Source organism: Leopardus geoffroyi, chromosome B2, assembly GCF_018350155.1.
Source record: "Leopardus geoffroyi isolate Oge1 chromosome B2, O.geoffroyi_Oge1_pat1.0, whole genome shotgun sequence".
NCBI lineage: Eukaryota > Metazoa > Chordata > Mammalia > Carnivora > Felidae > Leopardus > Leopardus geoffroyi.
In genome coordinates, this window is record NC_059332.1 from 80,083,826 (window position 1) to 80,100,945 (window position 17,120).

Genomic DNA, 17,120 nt, shown 5'->3' on the forward strand with positions numbered 1-17,120 from the left:
AATAAAAGAAATAAATAATCTTTGCCATCTGTATATATCCTCATCCTTTGAAAGGAGAAAGAGAGAAAAAGAGGAGATACCGTAACTTGCTTTTAAACTCAAGTTGCAATATATCATGATTTCTTCTACATGGCATTGGCATCTTTTTACCAGCCAGAAGTATGATTATTCATTTTTTTAAAAGTAGGCTCCACATCCAGTGTGGGGCTTGAATTCACAACCTCCAGATCAACAGTCACACACTCTACTGACTGAGCCAGCCAGGCACCCCTGATTATTAATCTTGAAACGAAGTATGACACACAGAAAATAATAGGAATAACCAACAGTGCTTGAGTACTTACTATCTGTCAGGTACTATGCTAACTTACATTACATGTATTATCTAGGGTTAGTCCTCATAACCTTGAGGTAGGCTTTATCATTATTCCCATTTTATACATGAGGAAACTAAGACACAGAGGGTCTGAGTAACTTGCTAAAGTGATGGATCCAGGAGTCAAATCCAGAGGGTCTGGCTCCAAGGGTTGGAAGTAAGGTCAGTACAGTGTCTTGTTGGAAGATTTGGCTCTGATTGCCTGGAATTTGGGTTAGACGTAAAAGGTCTAAGCTTATCTTTCCCTCGCATAAGAGCTAGCATGGACTCAGCGCAAAATCGATGCCCACACATTTATTGAATGAGCCTCTGGGAAGTTATGGAGAAAGCACAGACATGTCCCAAGTTATGATGATATAGGATAACATTTGAAACAGCTTTGGGGGCAGTAAAGTTTTGGGTTGTACATTTTTTGAACACCCATGTTCATCCTATCCTTTTGGACAGAATGAAAAGTTCTGACCTATGGTACATCCTGACATTTCCTTCTTATAGTTCTAGTCAGCTCGTGTGTGGATGGTGTTTTCCCAAAGCACATCTCAGAACTCTCTCAGAGGTTAGGTAGAGCAGGGTTGGGAACCCATGATGAGCAAGGGGTCTGCTGGACGTCTCCCTCATTTGGCTAAGAGCAGAGCACCCGATAAGTTATACTTCACTTTGCTGATGAGGTCACCTCTGAGAAGATAGAGAACTTAATTTTGACAAGGAAGGAATCCTTTCAACTAGCTAATGGAAACACTCTTGTTTTCGTGGCATGTGTAATAGCCACGTATACATAAAGGCTCTTTCTCTGCCTCAGCTCCCCCCACTTCTGTCTCCCACAGTTGCTGGTTACATCTCTACGCCTTTGCTCCTGCTGTCCCATCTGTCTGGAAGTTCCTTGCCTCCATTCTTCATACTCCTTACCTAGACAATGCCTTGTGTTCCCAGATCAAGTATTACCTCTTCCTGGAAGAATTCCTAGGTTTCCATCCTTCCCGCCCAAATCAACACTTCTCTTCTTCACATGCCTTATTAGAATGTGCACCAGCCTGTGTGGCCAGGGGCCTTCTGACCACTTCACGCACTTCACCGTGAGCTATATCAGGGTGGGATCTCTCTCGTACATCTCTGTAGCCCCAGCTCCTGGCAGTGTGAAGAAATCAGATTTCACAAAAACACGTACAAAATATAAAAGGAGAAACGTAAACCTAAAGGTGTATCCTAAAGAGTTGTATGGACCTGCGAGAAATGTGCCAAGGAGGCCAAGGCTTAAACGAGGTGAGACTCAAGAAAGGTGCTAAAGGCAAGGAGCTTTCCCTAAAGTATTCTGAGCCAGAAGAGTCAGCAGAGGGAAATACACTGCTTGGTGGGTAGGCACCAATGTTAACAAACGGTAAGGGTCAGGCTGGGAGTCTGCTAATAGAATCCAATCTCCATCAGAGAGACTGGCCTTCGCATTGGGAAGGGAGCAGTGAAAAGAAATAGTTGCTGCCCAGCATAGTGAAAATGCTGGCATGAGATCATCTAACTCAGGGTATCTCAGTATGAATGCACTTTGGGGTCACCCGAGGAACTTGAAACTTCCCAAGCCACACCCCACACCAGAGGTGGGACCCAGCCATCAGTAGCTTTCAAACCTTCTCTGCCAATATTGAGAACCACTTACTGTTCTAGCTTTTTTAATGGAACGCAAGCCTACAGACCCAGATGTATTACAGCTTGGGAAACTTAAGGATTATGCAGCAGAGAAAATCTGGAAAATAAGAGGCCAGAAAACTGAAGATGGGAAAATACTTCTTGATAGTCACAAAGAACAAAGGGTATCATGAAAACTGTGGAAGTTAAGCTCCAGGTTGTCTCCTGGCCATGTGCTAGAACTTTGATTACAAAGACAACTTAGGAACATTGCTGTGTCCCACTACGTCAATGGCGTGAAACCAATGAGAGCTCAGACAGAGCAAGACATCCTAAACCCTAAACTGATCTCCTTTCCCTGGGTGGGGCCTCCATTTGGCAGATCCAGGGAGTGTCACTGGGTGATGTGCGTAGCGTAACTGTCCTCAAAGCAGAGACGAGCCCTAAGGGGGTCCGGTAGAATGACAGTCTACACAGGAGCTTCTTATCCATGCCCATGACAAGATGGCATAGGTGGGGCCCAGGGTCTTCAGGGGTTTCCTGAGCTTTACAACGTCCAAAGCACTTTCCCATAGTTTGGCTCACACAGTCCTTACAATAACCCTGAGGTGACAGACATAATTGACTCCACTCGACAGAAGAAACAGACTCGAGGATGTCAAGTGACTTGTCTAAAGTCATGGAGTGACTATGTGGCAGCTCCAAGTCCCAAAGCCGAGCCTTCTTATCGTTTGGAGCCAGGCTTGCCACCGCTGCCCCATCTAGCTGAGGGGCTTTGGTGATGGATTATCGGGGTTGCCTGTAACTGTGCCTGCCCAAGCCAAAACTTCAAAGGAAATCATCACGGGCACAGCCAGGGTTCCACCTTACCTTAAGGGAACATAAATTCAGAGCTATGATGGTAAGTAGGGTAAGGGCTTGGGAGTGGGCACTTAGCTGGCTGTTTTACATGGATGGCCAGCGAACATTTCCCTGAAAGTGACAAGCAGAGGCCTGAAGAAGATGAGAAAGCAACCTCCCGATGCCAGAAAAGAGTGGACAGAGGCCATGAAGTGGGGCTGCACGGTGTGCCCCAGGAGCAGCAAGGAGGCCTGTGTGGAGGTAGAAGGGAGGTTGGGGAGGAGACATGGGCCAGACCAGCCAAGTTTGCTCTGCTGCTTACCTGAGACTGAACACGGGGCTGCTTTCCACTGTGCCCACCGTGAGTAAGGCTGCTAGGATATGTTTTGTTTTTTTTTTTAAGTAAAAAAAGTTTTTAAACATTTATTTATTTTTGGGAGACAGAGAGAGATGGAGCATGAGCAGGGGAGGGGCAGAGAGAGAGGGAGACACAGAATCTGAAGCAGGCTCCAGGCTCCAAGCGTCAGCACAGAGCCCTACATGGAGCTCGAACCCATGACCCGGAAGATCATGACCTGAGCCGAAGACAGATGCTTACCCAACTGAGCCACCCAGGAACCCTGCTATGATATTTTGTACACATTGCTCTCTGAGGCATTGACCTAGCAGGGAGGATACCTGCCAGCACATGGTCTCAAGCCCCAGCTTTTCTGGCTGTTGACAGAACACCACACGTTTCTGCTATCAGTTTCTGTTTCCTCTGCTGCGAAATAAGGGATTGGGTCATGGGGGAGCTTGGAGACCTTTCAAGTCTGTTCCAGAAGGCATCATCCCTATGGTACTAAAGGCACTTTATAGCTCTAGCCCTATGGGTGGATGGCAATGTGGAAAGGGTCAGTCCACTGGCAGAGCCCCACAAATATGGTTTTGGCTTCCTCGCAGACCCCCCAGCACAGGGTATATGTGAGTGTGTGTGTCTGTGTGCGTCTAACTTTTATTTATCTAATAAGGATGTTACCCTAATGTTATTTATATTACATTTCTTGAATTGCTATAGAGGCTGTGCATTTTTCCACGTAGTGAATAAGTATTCTGTATTTTTCCTTGGGTATAAATAGTTCATTTCTTTTGATTTCTTATTAAGTGGAATTTTGGGTAAGTAACCGATAATCTGCTTTTCAAACCACAACCTCTAAGAATTTGTGATGGGTAATTTTATATGTCAACTTTGCTAGGCCATGGTACCCAGTTTTTGGTTAAATACAAGCCCGGATGTTACAGTGAGGTATTTTTAAACATGTGATTAACATTTACATCAGCAGACTTTCAGCAAAGCAGGTTGCTCTTCATGGTGTGGGTGGGTCTCATCCTATCAGATGAAGGCCTTAAGCGAAAATGCTGAGTCCGCTGAGGAAGAGGGAATTCTGCCTCCAGACTGTCTTCAGACTCAAGATGCAACATCATCTGCCGCTGAATTTCTGGACTGCTATCTGCCCCGTAAGTTTCAGACTCGGTAGCCCCCACAACCACATGAGCCAATTCTTTCAAAGGAATAAATCCTCCTCCCCACCTCGCCCTCCATACATACGTATATATTTCAGTACATCACACAATATATCTATGTAATACCATATATACAGATAGACAGATACATATCACATGCATCCTACTGGTTCTATTTCTCTGGACAACCCTGACTAATACAGGATGTGTATACTCATGGACACGTAAGGTCTGCACACCTGTGGGAGACCTGAGCTTCCTGGAACCAAAAGACAGCAGGGATTGTGTCTGGTGTGGGTGGACCAGCCCAATTTCATTTGGCTTCTGATCTTGTCTCAGAGTCCTAGCTCAAGGTCATCTGATCAAGCCTTCTTCTTGTCACCATGATGGACTCCTCTTCCCACCAACCTGGCAGGTCCTTGGCACACAGGCCTGGGCTGCTATCACCCTCAGTGACAGGGCACAGCAAGAACATGCTTGTCACCCTGCGTCTCTGGTAAAATCTTGACCTAGATCATCTGTTTTATCTTCTACATACGTCCCAACATAAATTTCCTATGCCTTCCCATTTGAAGACACTGGATTGCTTTCTTTTAATTTAAAGCTTTATTTTCTACCTATTCTCTTTATCAGAATTCTCAGGTTGTATTTTTCCCATTTATTATAGTTCTTCAGCTACTTTCTAGATACCACTTTTGACCTTGTAGAGATCTGTCTCTATTTCCAATGCTACCCCCTTTATGAGCAAACTTTGTTTACTGATCATATACTATCCACTGTGTACCTACATGCCTTTGAACACTTTAGGCTCTCAATAAATGTCTTTTGAGTGGAATTCCCATCACAAATTAAATATATCAGCTTTTACAAAAACAAAACCAGGGGTTCCTGGGTGGCTCAGTAGGTTGAGTGTCCAACTCTTGATTTTGGCTCAGGTTATGATCCCAGGGTTGTGGGATCGAGCCCCACATCAGGCTCCTTGCTGAGGTAGAGCCCATTTAAGATTCTCTCTTCTCTCCCTCTGTCCCTCTCCCCTGCACTTCACACTCTCTTTCTCTCTCTAAAATAAAAAAAAAAAAACTATTTTAAAAATAAAAAAACCAAGACCAAAATAAGCATGCAAATAAAGGGTATGTTTGTCAAGGAGCCAGCTTGCAATGCATTTTGATAAGTGAAGTGACTAAGTGAACTTGTCCACTTACCCCACATCTCACCCTCTCACCTGGAAGTGGAGCAGGACCAGGCCTAGAAGAGTGAGTAGTAAAGGCTCACAAGGGGACTTGATGTCATGGTAATTATAAGTCACAATCACTTGTTTGAAGTGAGGTGGCTTATAGGATGGGAAGGAGCTCAGATTTGTCACCAGTCAGACTTCAGTGTGAATCTCAGGGTAGCCACAAACTAGCTGTAAACCTTGGGCAAGTTACTTGATCTTTCTGTGCCTCAATTTTCCATAAAATGGGGAAATAATACTAACTTTACAAGATTGCTATAAAGATTAAGCCAGAAAATGTTTGAACCACATAAAACGGCTGACATTCAACTGGTTTTGACCTAGAAAAACATTTTCATATAGTTCAACCTGAACCTTACATCTGTCAATGTAATGTCCTGTTCTCACTTTATGATGGTGAGAGGAGGGCACTGGACATGGAGAAAAGAGGGAGAAAAGTGGAATTCTGAAGGGATTTTTCATGACCCTGCCACAGGCATTGTACATCTGGGGGGCTTTTCTCTTCTCATCTTTAAAATGAAGGGATTTCTAAGGTCCTTGAAATTCTGACATTCTGTAAAAATTATTTGATTAAATGTCTGTCACCTCCACTAAACTCAGCATCTCAAGGGACCGCCATTGCCTCCACCAAGCCCTGGGCACAGTACCCGAAGCATAATGTAGTGAGTACATATTTGTGGGGCGAATAAAGTACAGGAATAGCAAAAATCAGAACTCATTTATTCATGGTTAACACTTCTTGAGTATCTATCATGTATCTGATATTGTACTTGAACTTAGGGAGACAAGGATAAAGGTGCTAGTGGAGTCCTTGTTATGAACTGGACTGTGACCACCCCCCCATCCATATGTTAAAACCCTAACTCCCAGTGTGAATATATTTGGAGATAGGGCCTATAGGGAAGTAATTACAGTTCAACGAGATCATAATAATGGGGCTGTGATCCAATAGGACTCACGTCCTTACAAGAAGAGGAAGACACCAGAGATGCCCCTTCTGCCCCTGCTGGCAAACACAGAAGAAAGACCATGTAAGGACAGAGCAAGAAGGTGGCTGTCTATAAGCCAGGAAGAGAGCTTTCACTAGAAACCGAATTTGCTGGCACCTTGACTATGGATATCTAGCCTCCAGACCTGTGAGAAAATAACTGTCTATTGTTTAAGCCACCCAGTCTGTGGTAATTCATTATGGTAGCCTGAGCAGACTAACACAGCCCTCAAGGAGCTCATCGTCTAGAAGCCGAGGCAGATGAGGAGGAAGTGCTAATGCTGAGAGATTAGTCCTCTGAGATGGTACAGACTGGGCTGTGGAAACTCCCAAGTAAGTCGCCCAGTTGAGACTGAGAGGCAGGGGTGGAGGAGGGCCAGGAAGGCTCCTCCAAGAAAGTGACGTCTCTGGTAAGCATAGGAGCAGGAAAAGAAATGAGCAGGAGAGAGAGGAAAGGGAAGGAGGGCGTCATGAGCATGGGAGCAGCCTGAGCACAGGCCTCAGAAAACAATTAAGACAGAGCGAAAGGTAATAACTGGACAAGAACCAGGAGCACAAAGAGAGTCAAAAGTTCAAGCAAACCATCTGGAGAATTGGGGGACAAGATGAAGAGTGGACACCACTTACTCAGGAGAAAATCAAATTCCAAGACACTCTGGGCAATCAGAGACCCAGTTCGTAATTAAGTGGCTAGTGCTTTGTCAGGACAGGGATTTGAGAGCAAATGGCTCTTGCCTCATCACCACCTTTCCCTTGGCTTCCTTGCTTCATCATGTGAACCCGCTGGGTCTCTTCTGGCCTGAAAGCTCTCGCCTGTCAACCTCACCAGTCGCAGCCTTTCTGGGCACAGCTGAGTTGCTTGTACGAGTTACCTCTACCCGCCCCATCTTCTCCCCGCTCTTCAACCCACCGCCCTGCTCTTCTCTTCTCTGACGTCGTCAGTGGCTCTTGGCTGCTGTGTTTTTGTGTGATCTGACCCTATTGTTCACTCCCCCCTTCTGGAAACTTAACACTTTGCCGGAATGCCTCTCTGGTGTGTAAGCCTCTTGAGGGCAAAACCTGTGTCCGATTTAGTCACCGATGAAGCACTCATTGCCCAGTGTGGTGTTGGGCCCATAACAAGCATCTGACAACTCTTGAATAAATGGCTGTCTTGGCCTCTTTGACACCCCTCTACTCCAATCATGTGCCCACTTCTTTGGTCCCTCATTTCCAGTGTCCTTCACCAAGGCTCCTTCCTCTGTCCTCTCCTTAAATGTTGCTCTTCCCTAAGGTTCTGTCCTTGATCCTATTCTTATTTCATGCAACATGGTGTCTTTGGGTCGCCTCACCTACCACCTCCCGTGAGGACTCCTGTTAAATCTACATCCCCAAGCTTGATTTCCCTCCTGAGCTGTGGACCTATAGCCTCCAACTGGACAGCTATCTCTTAGCATCTTGTGAAAGCACATCCACGTCCACATGCTCGTACAGAACACCTCTTTCCCCCCAAATCTGCCCCTCCTCCTGTCTCCTTTCCCTGGCACCACCCTCTACCATCCAAATACCTACTAGTCTTCCACCCAAGCTAATTCTGACAATTCTAGCCCCTTAAAGCTCTCAAATCCATCTCCCCTAGTCCTGTTCTTTCCACAAATGTCCTACTCCCGGCTTTCAGCATCCCTCACCTGGGCTAAGGCATAGACTCTGGATTACTTTCGCTGTCTCCCCTCTAGCACTCTTTCTGGCCTCCCACCATACTGCTACCAGTGTGATCTCTCCAAAAATGGAAGTCCGCTGAAGCAACTCGGACCCTCTTTACCTTCAGAATCAACTTGAATTCTTTAGCATAGCAAAGCAAGTATAGTAACAGTACTTCCGGCTTCTGGTAGATCAGTTTGCCCTCCCAGAGCAAGAGCTGGCATTTGTCCCAGGGCCTGCGGTGTAGACAGGTTATGCCTCCATTCCTCCAGGGGGGAGAGAGAGACAATAACTATTGATTCATCCTGGAAACATTGCTCAATGCCCCGACATTCTGATGTTTACCAAGCATGGATCTGTGAAAGGAACTCCACCTGGATGTGCCTCCCATGGAGATCTCGGAGGGGAAAAACACTTGAATAATTTGCCAGGGTGGAGACTACAGGGAGGCAAGTGAGAAAAAAACCTAAGGAGGCACTCTCAGGATCATGCAAGCGCCTCCTTCAATTTTGCACCATAGACACCGCACTTGCCTCAGCCTGTTCTGTGAGTGTGTTCATCTTGCTTCCCATTCCATTAGGATAAATTACAAAAAGAAGCCTGGATACAAACTACTAGCATCTTATGAGTTTAGATTCTGGATGAAATTAAGTGATCCCTTTAAAAATTTAGGTTACATATGGGTACCTGGGTGGCTCAGTCGGTTAAGTGTCTGACTTCGGCTCAGGTCATGATCTCACAGTTCGTGAGTTCGAGTCCCACGTCGGGCTCTGTGCTGACAGCTCAGAGCCTGGATCCTGCTTTGGATTCTGCATCTCCCTCTCTCTCTGCCCCTTCCCTGCTTGCACTGTCTCTCTCTCTCTCTCTCTCTCTCTCTCAAAAATAAACATTAAAAATTTTTTTAATAAATAAAATAATAAAAATTTAGGCACATTAAAACTTAATCTGGTTGATGGATATATAAATTGGATCCACCAATCTGGAAAACAGTTCGGTCAAATATATTTGGAGATTTAAGGTTCTTGTGCCACTTCTAGGAGTCTATTCTAATTAAAAAATCACATATGAGGGGCGCCTGGGTGGCGCAGTCGGTTAAGCGTCCGACTTCAGCCAGGTCACGATCTCGAGGTCCGTGAGTTCGAGCCCCGCGTCGGGCTCTGGGCTGATGGCTCAGAGCCTGGAGCCTGTTTCCGATTCTGTGTCTCCCTCTCTCTCTGCCCCTCCCCCGTTCATGCTTTGTCTCTCTCTGTCCCAAAAATAAATAAACGTTGAAAAAAAAATTAAAAAAAAAAATCACATATGTAGGGGCACCTGGCTGGCTCAGTCAGTAGAGCATGTGACTAGCCCAGGGTCTTGAGTTCAAGCCCTATGTTGAGGATAGAGCTCACTTAAAAATAAACATGTATGTAAACAACTATTCTTATATACAAAGATATTCATGTATAACATTTATAATACTTAAATGGTGGTACATTTTGCATTATAATGCAGTCACTCAAGTGATAATTATGTAGACATTAAATAAGTAAACATGCAGACAAAACCATATAAATATAATGAGTTTACAAAACTGGACGTATAGAATAATCCCAAACTAGTCAATACCCAGGACATGCTTAAAAAAAATAATAATAAAAGATTGAAAGAAAATGCACAAAAATATTAACATTAACACCCATAAACTTCTGAGCTTAGGGATTATGGGTGGTTTTTGTGTGTTTCTAAAACATTTTTTCCCATTTTTTAAAATGTTAAATAATAGTCATGTATAACCTTCATAATAAAAAAAGAAAGCTCTTTTAAGTAAATTTGTTTTTTAAAGAAAATCTGTTTCACTCTCTGGGACTTCTCTTCATCATCGGTATTTACCAACTGGTCGCCACTCCAACTCTGGTTTAGGAGAGAGGCTGAGAAGTTTTTGACGACAACCAATAGGGTTTGTTGCTGTTGTTGCTTTCAATCCTCATGAGCACATTTGGTTCAGATAATCTCTATGGCTGTAGCGCTCCACAAATTCCACTGTCTGCCCAAGCAACTCCTGACTCTGACAGAACCAGGGCATATGGCTTGTACACAGCAGTCCCCCTCAGCGTCCAGGATTTACTGCGATCCCTAGCTCCTAGCTTTGCGATGTTGCTAAAATATCCTGAAACAAGTGCTGTGAGCCATAGCTGGCTGTTCGGAAGCCTGTGGGGGGTAGGGAGGCTCTCAAGACCCAGGAGGGGGACATGGAGGAGCTAGATACCCAGCTCTCTCATTAGCCCTGAATGCTAGAAAGCTGGATTTCGTTTCACATAAATTGATATTTCTGACCTCTATTTGTATTTACATCCAGCGATAAGGAGCCCTGAAGCTTAATTTGGACCCAATGCCGATAAAGAAACTGAGAGTCAAGATGCCCTTACTGCCTCTATTTCCTCATCAGTAAAGAGAGCTGGATTAGGTTTTCTCCAAATGGGCTATTTTACTGATAAATGTCGGGCAAGCGGGTGTGCAAGTGTGCACTTAATCACCAGCACCGTCATCAGAGCTGCCTGAGAGGCCGAGTGTCAGAGGGTGTCTGTTTCTGCCTAAGATGCCGCTCGGACACCACTTCAGCCAGGGTGGCACATGCCGTTGGCATCGAGCAAGGGTCCGGTCTGCAGGCAGGTCCATCCTTGCACCCTTTCCGCTTACTGGTAGGGGATGATCCAATGATCCATCTAGCCAGACAGCTTGAAGAAAGCTGCCTTGTTTTCTTTTAAAAGATGTTAAAAAGGACCCACAAATCTAACAGAAATAATTAGAACAGAATCATTTTCACTAATGAGAGGTCCCATGGAATTTGCAGACTTGTTTCCACCTAGGTTGCAGACATCAAATAAATGCCTTTAATTTTTTAAAAAACATACATATATTCTTTTTTCCCAGAGTCTATCTTTCACCCAGGACAATTCGTAAGAGATTTAAGAATATGCAACGGTAGCACTATATCTAATCTAGCATCATTAAAAAACAACAACATAATTCTAACTTCCTAAGAGATAGAAAGCAGGAGAACAAAGGGAAAAGTAGGGAAAGGCATCTACATAAAACACAGTATTATGGAAATGATTCTGGAACAATACCATTAGCTCTATCCCTAAAAGTCCACTCACCTGCCCTTCTTAGACATCTCGTGTACTTCTCTTCTTCTCCAATGCACTCTGCTTTCAGTGGCCAAAACCCATCCCCACCACAACAGGAAGATGCCAACGTTCATATTCTGGACAGCCAACATGGGTTTCCAAATCCAAATGGTTCTCTCAAGAAACAGCAAAAAGGAAAAGGATGTTCTTTTTCTCTCTTAAGACATTATTGGTCTGTTCATTATTACAAGGATGTTTACTCATGCAAAAAAAAAAAAAAAAAAAAAAATCAACCCACAGTATGCAATCTGGAGAGCAGGAGAAAGCAATTTCCACTAAACCTATAAATCCTCCTACGTCAGATGTCAGGGATTTTCTGAACTGAGGTTGAAGCCCTGTGTTCCTGTCGAACAATTATTTCGACCAGTCTAAATTAGTTCATCATCAGATGCGGTGAGTATGTTAGTAAAGGTCTGTATTTTCTGGTCCAGTGAATAGAAGGAAAACGGACCAAAGCAATTTCCAAAATGAGAAATGCCAGAGGTGCTGAACCACTTCCTATGCCAAGTTAATGAGCTCCTCCCTGGATCTATTTTAAGCTTCCGGCCATTATTATTTGCTTTAGCTGAAGGCTGGATTTGTACAGCGCCCCACCCCCACTCCTTCCTGTACTGAATCCACAGAACCTCTGGGCTTCCTACCTGGGCAGGTTTTCTATATGGCTGAGGTTGGGAGGGCTAGTGGGGAAGAGGCTTTTTTGTCTTCATTTGCACAGAAAGAACTAAATTTTCTTGTCAGCTGTATTATTTGTATTATGAACTTCTCTAGACTTTTCACATTTAAAAAAATACCAGAAATAAATTAACAGTAGCCATTAAGTCTGTGTTATCTATTGTTAAAAACAACGGGCCCAAAATGGAGTCACTTAGGCTAAGCTCCATGTCACCAAATCAAGACTTAGTTTCAGCTCTCCCAGAAATGGAATCTTTTTTTTTTTTTTTAAGTTTTGTTTATTTTGAGAAAGAGGGAGAGAGAGACAGTGAGCACATGAGCAGGGGAGGGGCAGAGAGAGGGAGAGAGAGAATCCCAAGCAGGCTCTGCACTGTTCGTGCAGAGCCCAATGTAGGGTTCGAACTCAGGAACTGTGAGATCATTACCTGAGCTGAAGTCAAGAGTCTGACACTTAACCAACTGTGTCACCCAGGAGTCCCCAGAAATGGAATCTTAAATCAGCCAATCAGGAATCGCCTAATTAGCACTAGTTAGGTAATCTACCTGACAGACCCTTGTCATCCCCTAAAAAAAAGCAACCTTGTTGGGGCGCCTGGGTGGCTCAGTCGGTTGAGTGTCCGACTTCAGCCCGGGTCACCATCTTGCAGTCTGTGAGTTCTAGCCCCGTGTCAGGCTCTGGGCTGATGGCTCAGAGCCTGGAGCCTGCTTCCGATTCTGTGTCTCCCTCTCTCTCTGCCCCTCCCCCGTTCATGCTCTGTCTCTGTCTCAAGAATAAATAAATGTTAAAAAAAAAAAATTAAAAAAAAAAAAAAGCAACCTTGCAATAACCAGTCCACTTAAAAAAAAATTTTTTTTAATGTCTATTTATTTTTTGTGAGAGACAGAGTGTGAGCAGGAGAGGAACAGAGAGAGAGGGACACACAGAATCACAAGCAGGCTCCAGGCTCCGAACTGTCAGCACAGAGCCCGACATGGGGCTCAAACTCATGGATCGCTCAAACTCACGGACAACGAGAGCATGACCCGAGCTGAAGTCGCCACTTAACCAACTGAGCCACCCAGGCGCCCCTAACCAGTCCACTTTTTTGTCAAGTATAACTTCCTTGTCGCCCACCTACACTGTACTTCTGCTTCTACAAATCTCTCATTTTATAGAACTCCTCAGAGCTCTTTCCTAGCTACTAGATTAGATGTTGCCTGATTCATGAATCATTGAATGAAAGCAATAAGATCTTCAAAATGTACTCAGTTGAATTTCTTTTATTGTTTATTTATTTTGAGAGAGAGAGAGAGAGAAAGAGAGTGGGGAAGGGGTAGAGAGAGGGAGAGAATCCCAAACAGGCCCTGCACTTTTGGTTCAGAGCCCAATGCTAGGCTCAGACTCTCAAACTGTGAGATTCATGACCTGAGCCAAAATCAAGAGTCAGACGCCTAACCGACTGAGCCATGCCTCTTCAGCTGAATTATTTATTTATTTATTTATTTTTTTTTTCAACGTTTATTTATTTTTTTTGGGACAGAGAGAGACAGAGCATGAACGGGGGAGGGGCAGAGAGAGAGGGAGACACAGAATCGGAAACAGGCTCCAGGCTCTGAGCCATCAGCCCAGAGCCCGACGCGGGGCTCGAACTCACGGACCGCGAGATCGTGACCTGGCTGAAGTCGGACGCTTAACGGACTGCGCCACCCAGGCGCCCCCAGCTGAATTTTTTAAACATCATAGTTTTTCTTTTCTTTTTTTTTTTGTTCAAAAGACCGCTATAATCAATTGGCCAGAGTTCGTGTCTTCATCAAAGAAAAGCCGTCTCAGAATCTCATGGAAGAAGACAGCACAAGGCCCTTCAAACTACTGACTCTTCAAATCTTGGCCGACATGGCTTGGATAATTTTCAGAGAATTTTAGCAGAAGTTAGTTGGGATTTCCAGGCCTCTTTATAGTTGAAAAGCAGACAGTTTCATGAAACTGCTAACCCGACATCCATCAGAATGAGAATTAATTATATAAGATTGAACCAATTGCTGCAGGAAATTTTATTGAGGTTATTTGGAATATTGTTGATTTGCTTTAATGCTCTATTTACTGGATGTGTAAAGAAGCCTTTTCTTTTTCTTTTTATGCTCTATGCTATTCACAATAATTTCGTAAATTCTGCTGTTGTAAACTAAAATGAGACATTTAAAAATGATATATGATTCTCACCAACAGTCAGTTACCCTCCTTGGAATTCAGAAACTTACCTAGTCTCTTTACTTTTCAATACAGTTATTTACATATGTTCAATAAGAATCTGTCCTCCTTTTTGCCAGAATATAACTAAAAGACTCCATTGTGCAATCAAGGCCTTGCCTGAAATATTGTCATCGTCATACTCAGTTGACTAGATGTGACAAGCCATTTTAAAGAACAAAGTTTGGGGGCACCTGCCTGGCTCAGTGGGTAGTGCGTGACTCTTGATCTTGGGCTTGTGAGTTAAAGCCTCATGTTGGGTGTAGAGACTACTTAAAAATAAAATCTTTTAAAAATAAATTAGTTTAAAAAATAAAGAACAAAATTAGGCTGTAATTATGGAGTCAACGTCTGCAAAGTCCTCTGAGGAAAACTGGCCTGGACCAGTTTATAGGGACCACCCTTTTTAGGTAGTAAGAAAGGTCATTTCAAAGGTAAGCCATTGGGGTAGTTTTCAAAACCTCAGGAAGAGAGGAACTTGCCCAAAGGTACTGCAGCTAAAGGCTGGTGGAGGATCTTGGGACAACAAATAAGACATGCTTTTCAAAGTCCAGTCTAAGATTCCTTATGATAACTTGTAGGTAGGAGTTAACTTGGTACCATTTGATGCTGTATTACCCTAGATTTTGCAAAGCAAGCTGAAAGAGGCCTCTCTGATCAATCAACAATCTTGATGCTCCTATTTTAAGTAATCAGCCAAACCTAATGTGACCAGCTTTTTTTGGTGACCAAGAATAATCTTTGAAATTATGTATGATCACAGGGGGAAGGAAGTCTGTCAGGAAAGCTGTCAGATATTGAAATGGTCGAAAGAGATTATTGCATGTCCTTACAATAGAATGCAAAGCTTTGTCCAATGGACCCTCCTCATTCTATAACGATGTGGCCTTTGATTGTCTTTGACCAGGTTATTTTACAGCGCCATAACAGTAGACATTAACATGTAGAAAACTGACAGTAATATATTTTTTCTGCCCATAACTATGCAAACTATTCCTTTTTTCCAGTAGAGAATACAAATCTCTATAAATCAAATCCTCAAATGTACTAGTTGTAATATCTTATTGGTCCTCTAACCAATTAATGAGTTAAATAAAAACTTTGACATGTGTCATAGTTATATGAAAGTTGTGATTAGATCTTCTTATGTAAATTATCCCTTAACAGCACTCAATAAATAGATGTTGAAAATAATTCAACATATAGAAATAAAGGCAGAATATGTGATGTCTCCAGAAGTCAATGCAAGCCAAGCATGATTAGATCATTGGTGGGGAGTTGCTGACCTGAAGAGCCAAAGTGGCAAAGAAAAAAGATTCTGGGGCTGAGTACATAAAAATCTCCAGGTTGAGAAGTCATTGAAGGGACCATCAAATGGCTCTTTGATGCTCATTTTGGAAAATGCATTTCTTTCTTGTTTGGAGGACCCTGGGCATAACCAAAGAGAGCAAATCCAGATGGCCTCAAATATACATTTCCAATCTTCTCTCAGTAGCTTAGCAGAGAGCCAGCTCAGCAGGTCTGAGTTAGCTCAATGGAAGGACGGGCTGATGCTAGATGCCCAGCCTTCCCAATTAGGCCGCTTCCCCCACCAGAAAGCTCCAATGGCAGAGCCCTAAGGGGAGGAACCCTGTCTTAGAGTCCTTTCTGTATTTGGACCTAGCCAACCATACCCAGCCCAAGCACCCTTCTTGGGGGGATCATGAGGGCTCAAAAAGTCATGTGCACTTTGCCACTTCCCTACTTACAGGTGTTTATTTATTTATTTATTTATTTATTTATTATTTTTAAGTAGGTTTCACACCCAGTGTGGAGCCCATGGTGGGGCTTGAACTCATAACCATGAGATCAAGACCTAAGTTGAGATTAAGAATGGAACGCTTATCCGAATGAGCCACCTAGGTGCCACCCTACTTATAAGTGTTCTTAATAAATGTTTTTTCTCCCATCAACACCATGTGACTCTATTGCAGAGAATATCCATGACATTTTTTCAAGACAAGGACATAAGAGGGGTTTATAAAGAGTATATGTGGTCTAAGAGCACCAGTTGGGGCTAACATCCAGATTCAGGAAGGTAGAAGGGTTAGAAATCATAATCCAAGGCTTATCGAGGACCCACACTGACCAACTCAAGTATAGTATTTCCAGACCAATTTTAAAAACCACTGTTTTTGACCAAATCCTCCTTTTCCTTTATTTAGCATGACAATCTCTCTTTCTAATTTCTTTTTTTATTCCTCAATTATCATGGCCTTCTCTACATCAATGCAGGAACTCCAGGGTAGTAATTCCTTCAGTGGAGAAAGGAACAGGCAGTAGTTGAGGCTAGTTTGCTTTCTCATTGCTTCTTCTAAGCTCTTCAAGTGTCTCCTTGCCTCTGGCCCTCAGAACCAGCCCAACACTCCATGCCCAAGGCACTCACTGACCAAGAGGGTCAACTTCAGACACCACACTTCTGGTTGCTCCAAGACAATGGCCCTGGGCCTTCATGAACTGTTTCCAAGTTACTCACTCCAGAACATTCTCTACATGCACACCAATTTTGCTCTGACTCTGAGCTCAGTGTCTAAATGTGGTTTCCCAGCTTTGGACTGAAGTTTGCCAGGAGGGAAATCTGAGATGAGAGATGCCCTAGTGGCTCCTGTGATAAACAGATTTCATATCTGTTCTTTCCCTTTTCTAAGTACTCATTTACTGTTATCTCCCTGAACAAGATTTCAGTCATCAATGAGGCATATCTCTTTTGCTCATCATTTAGAATCTTAGCTGGCTCACAGGAGGTGCTCAATAAATATTTAGTGAATGAATAATGA

General features: G+C 43.6%; 1 protein-coding gene across 1 annotated transcript in view; it reads right to left on the reverse strand.

Moving 5' to 3' along the window:
- GABRR1 (gamma-aminobutyric acid type A receptor subunit rho1) overlaps positions 1-11,887 on the reverse strand; it is a 29,067-nt gene extending 17,180 nt beyond the window's left edge. The window contains exon 1 of the mRNA XM_045499011.1: positions 11,376-11,887. Within this exon, the coding sequence (XP_045354967.1) occupies positions 11,376-11,497 (122 nt within the window). The 5' untranslated portion in view covers positions 11,498-11,887. The remainder of the gene's footprint in view (positions 1-11,375) is intronic.
- Positions 11,888-17,120: the final 5,233 nt, after the last annotated feature.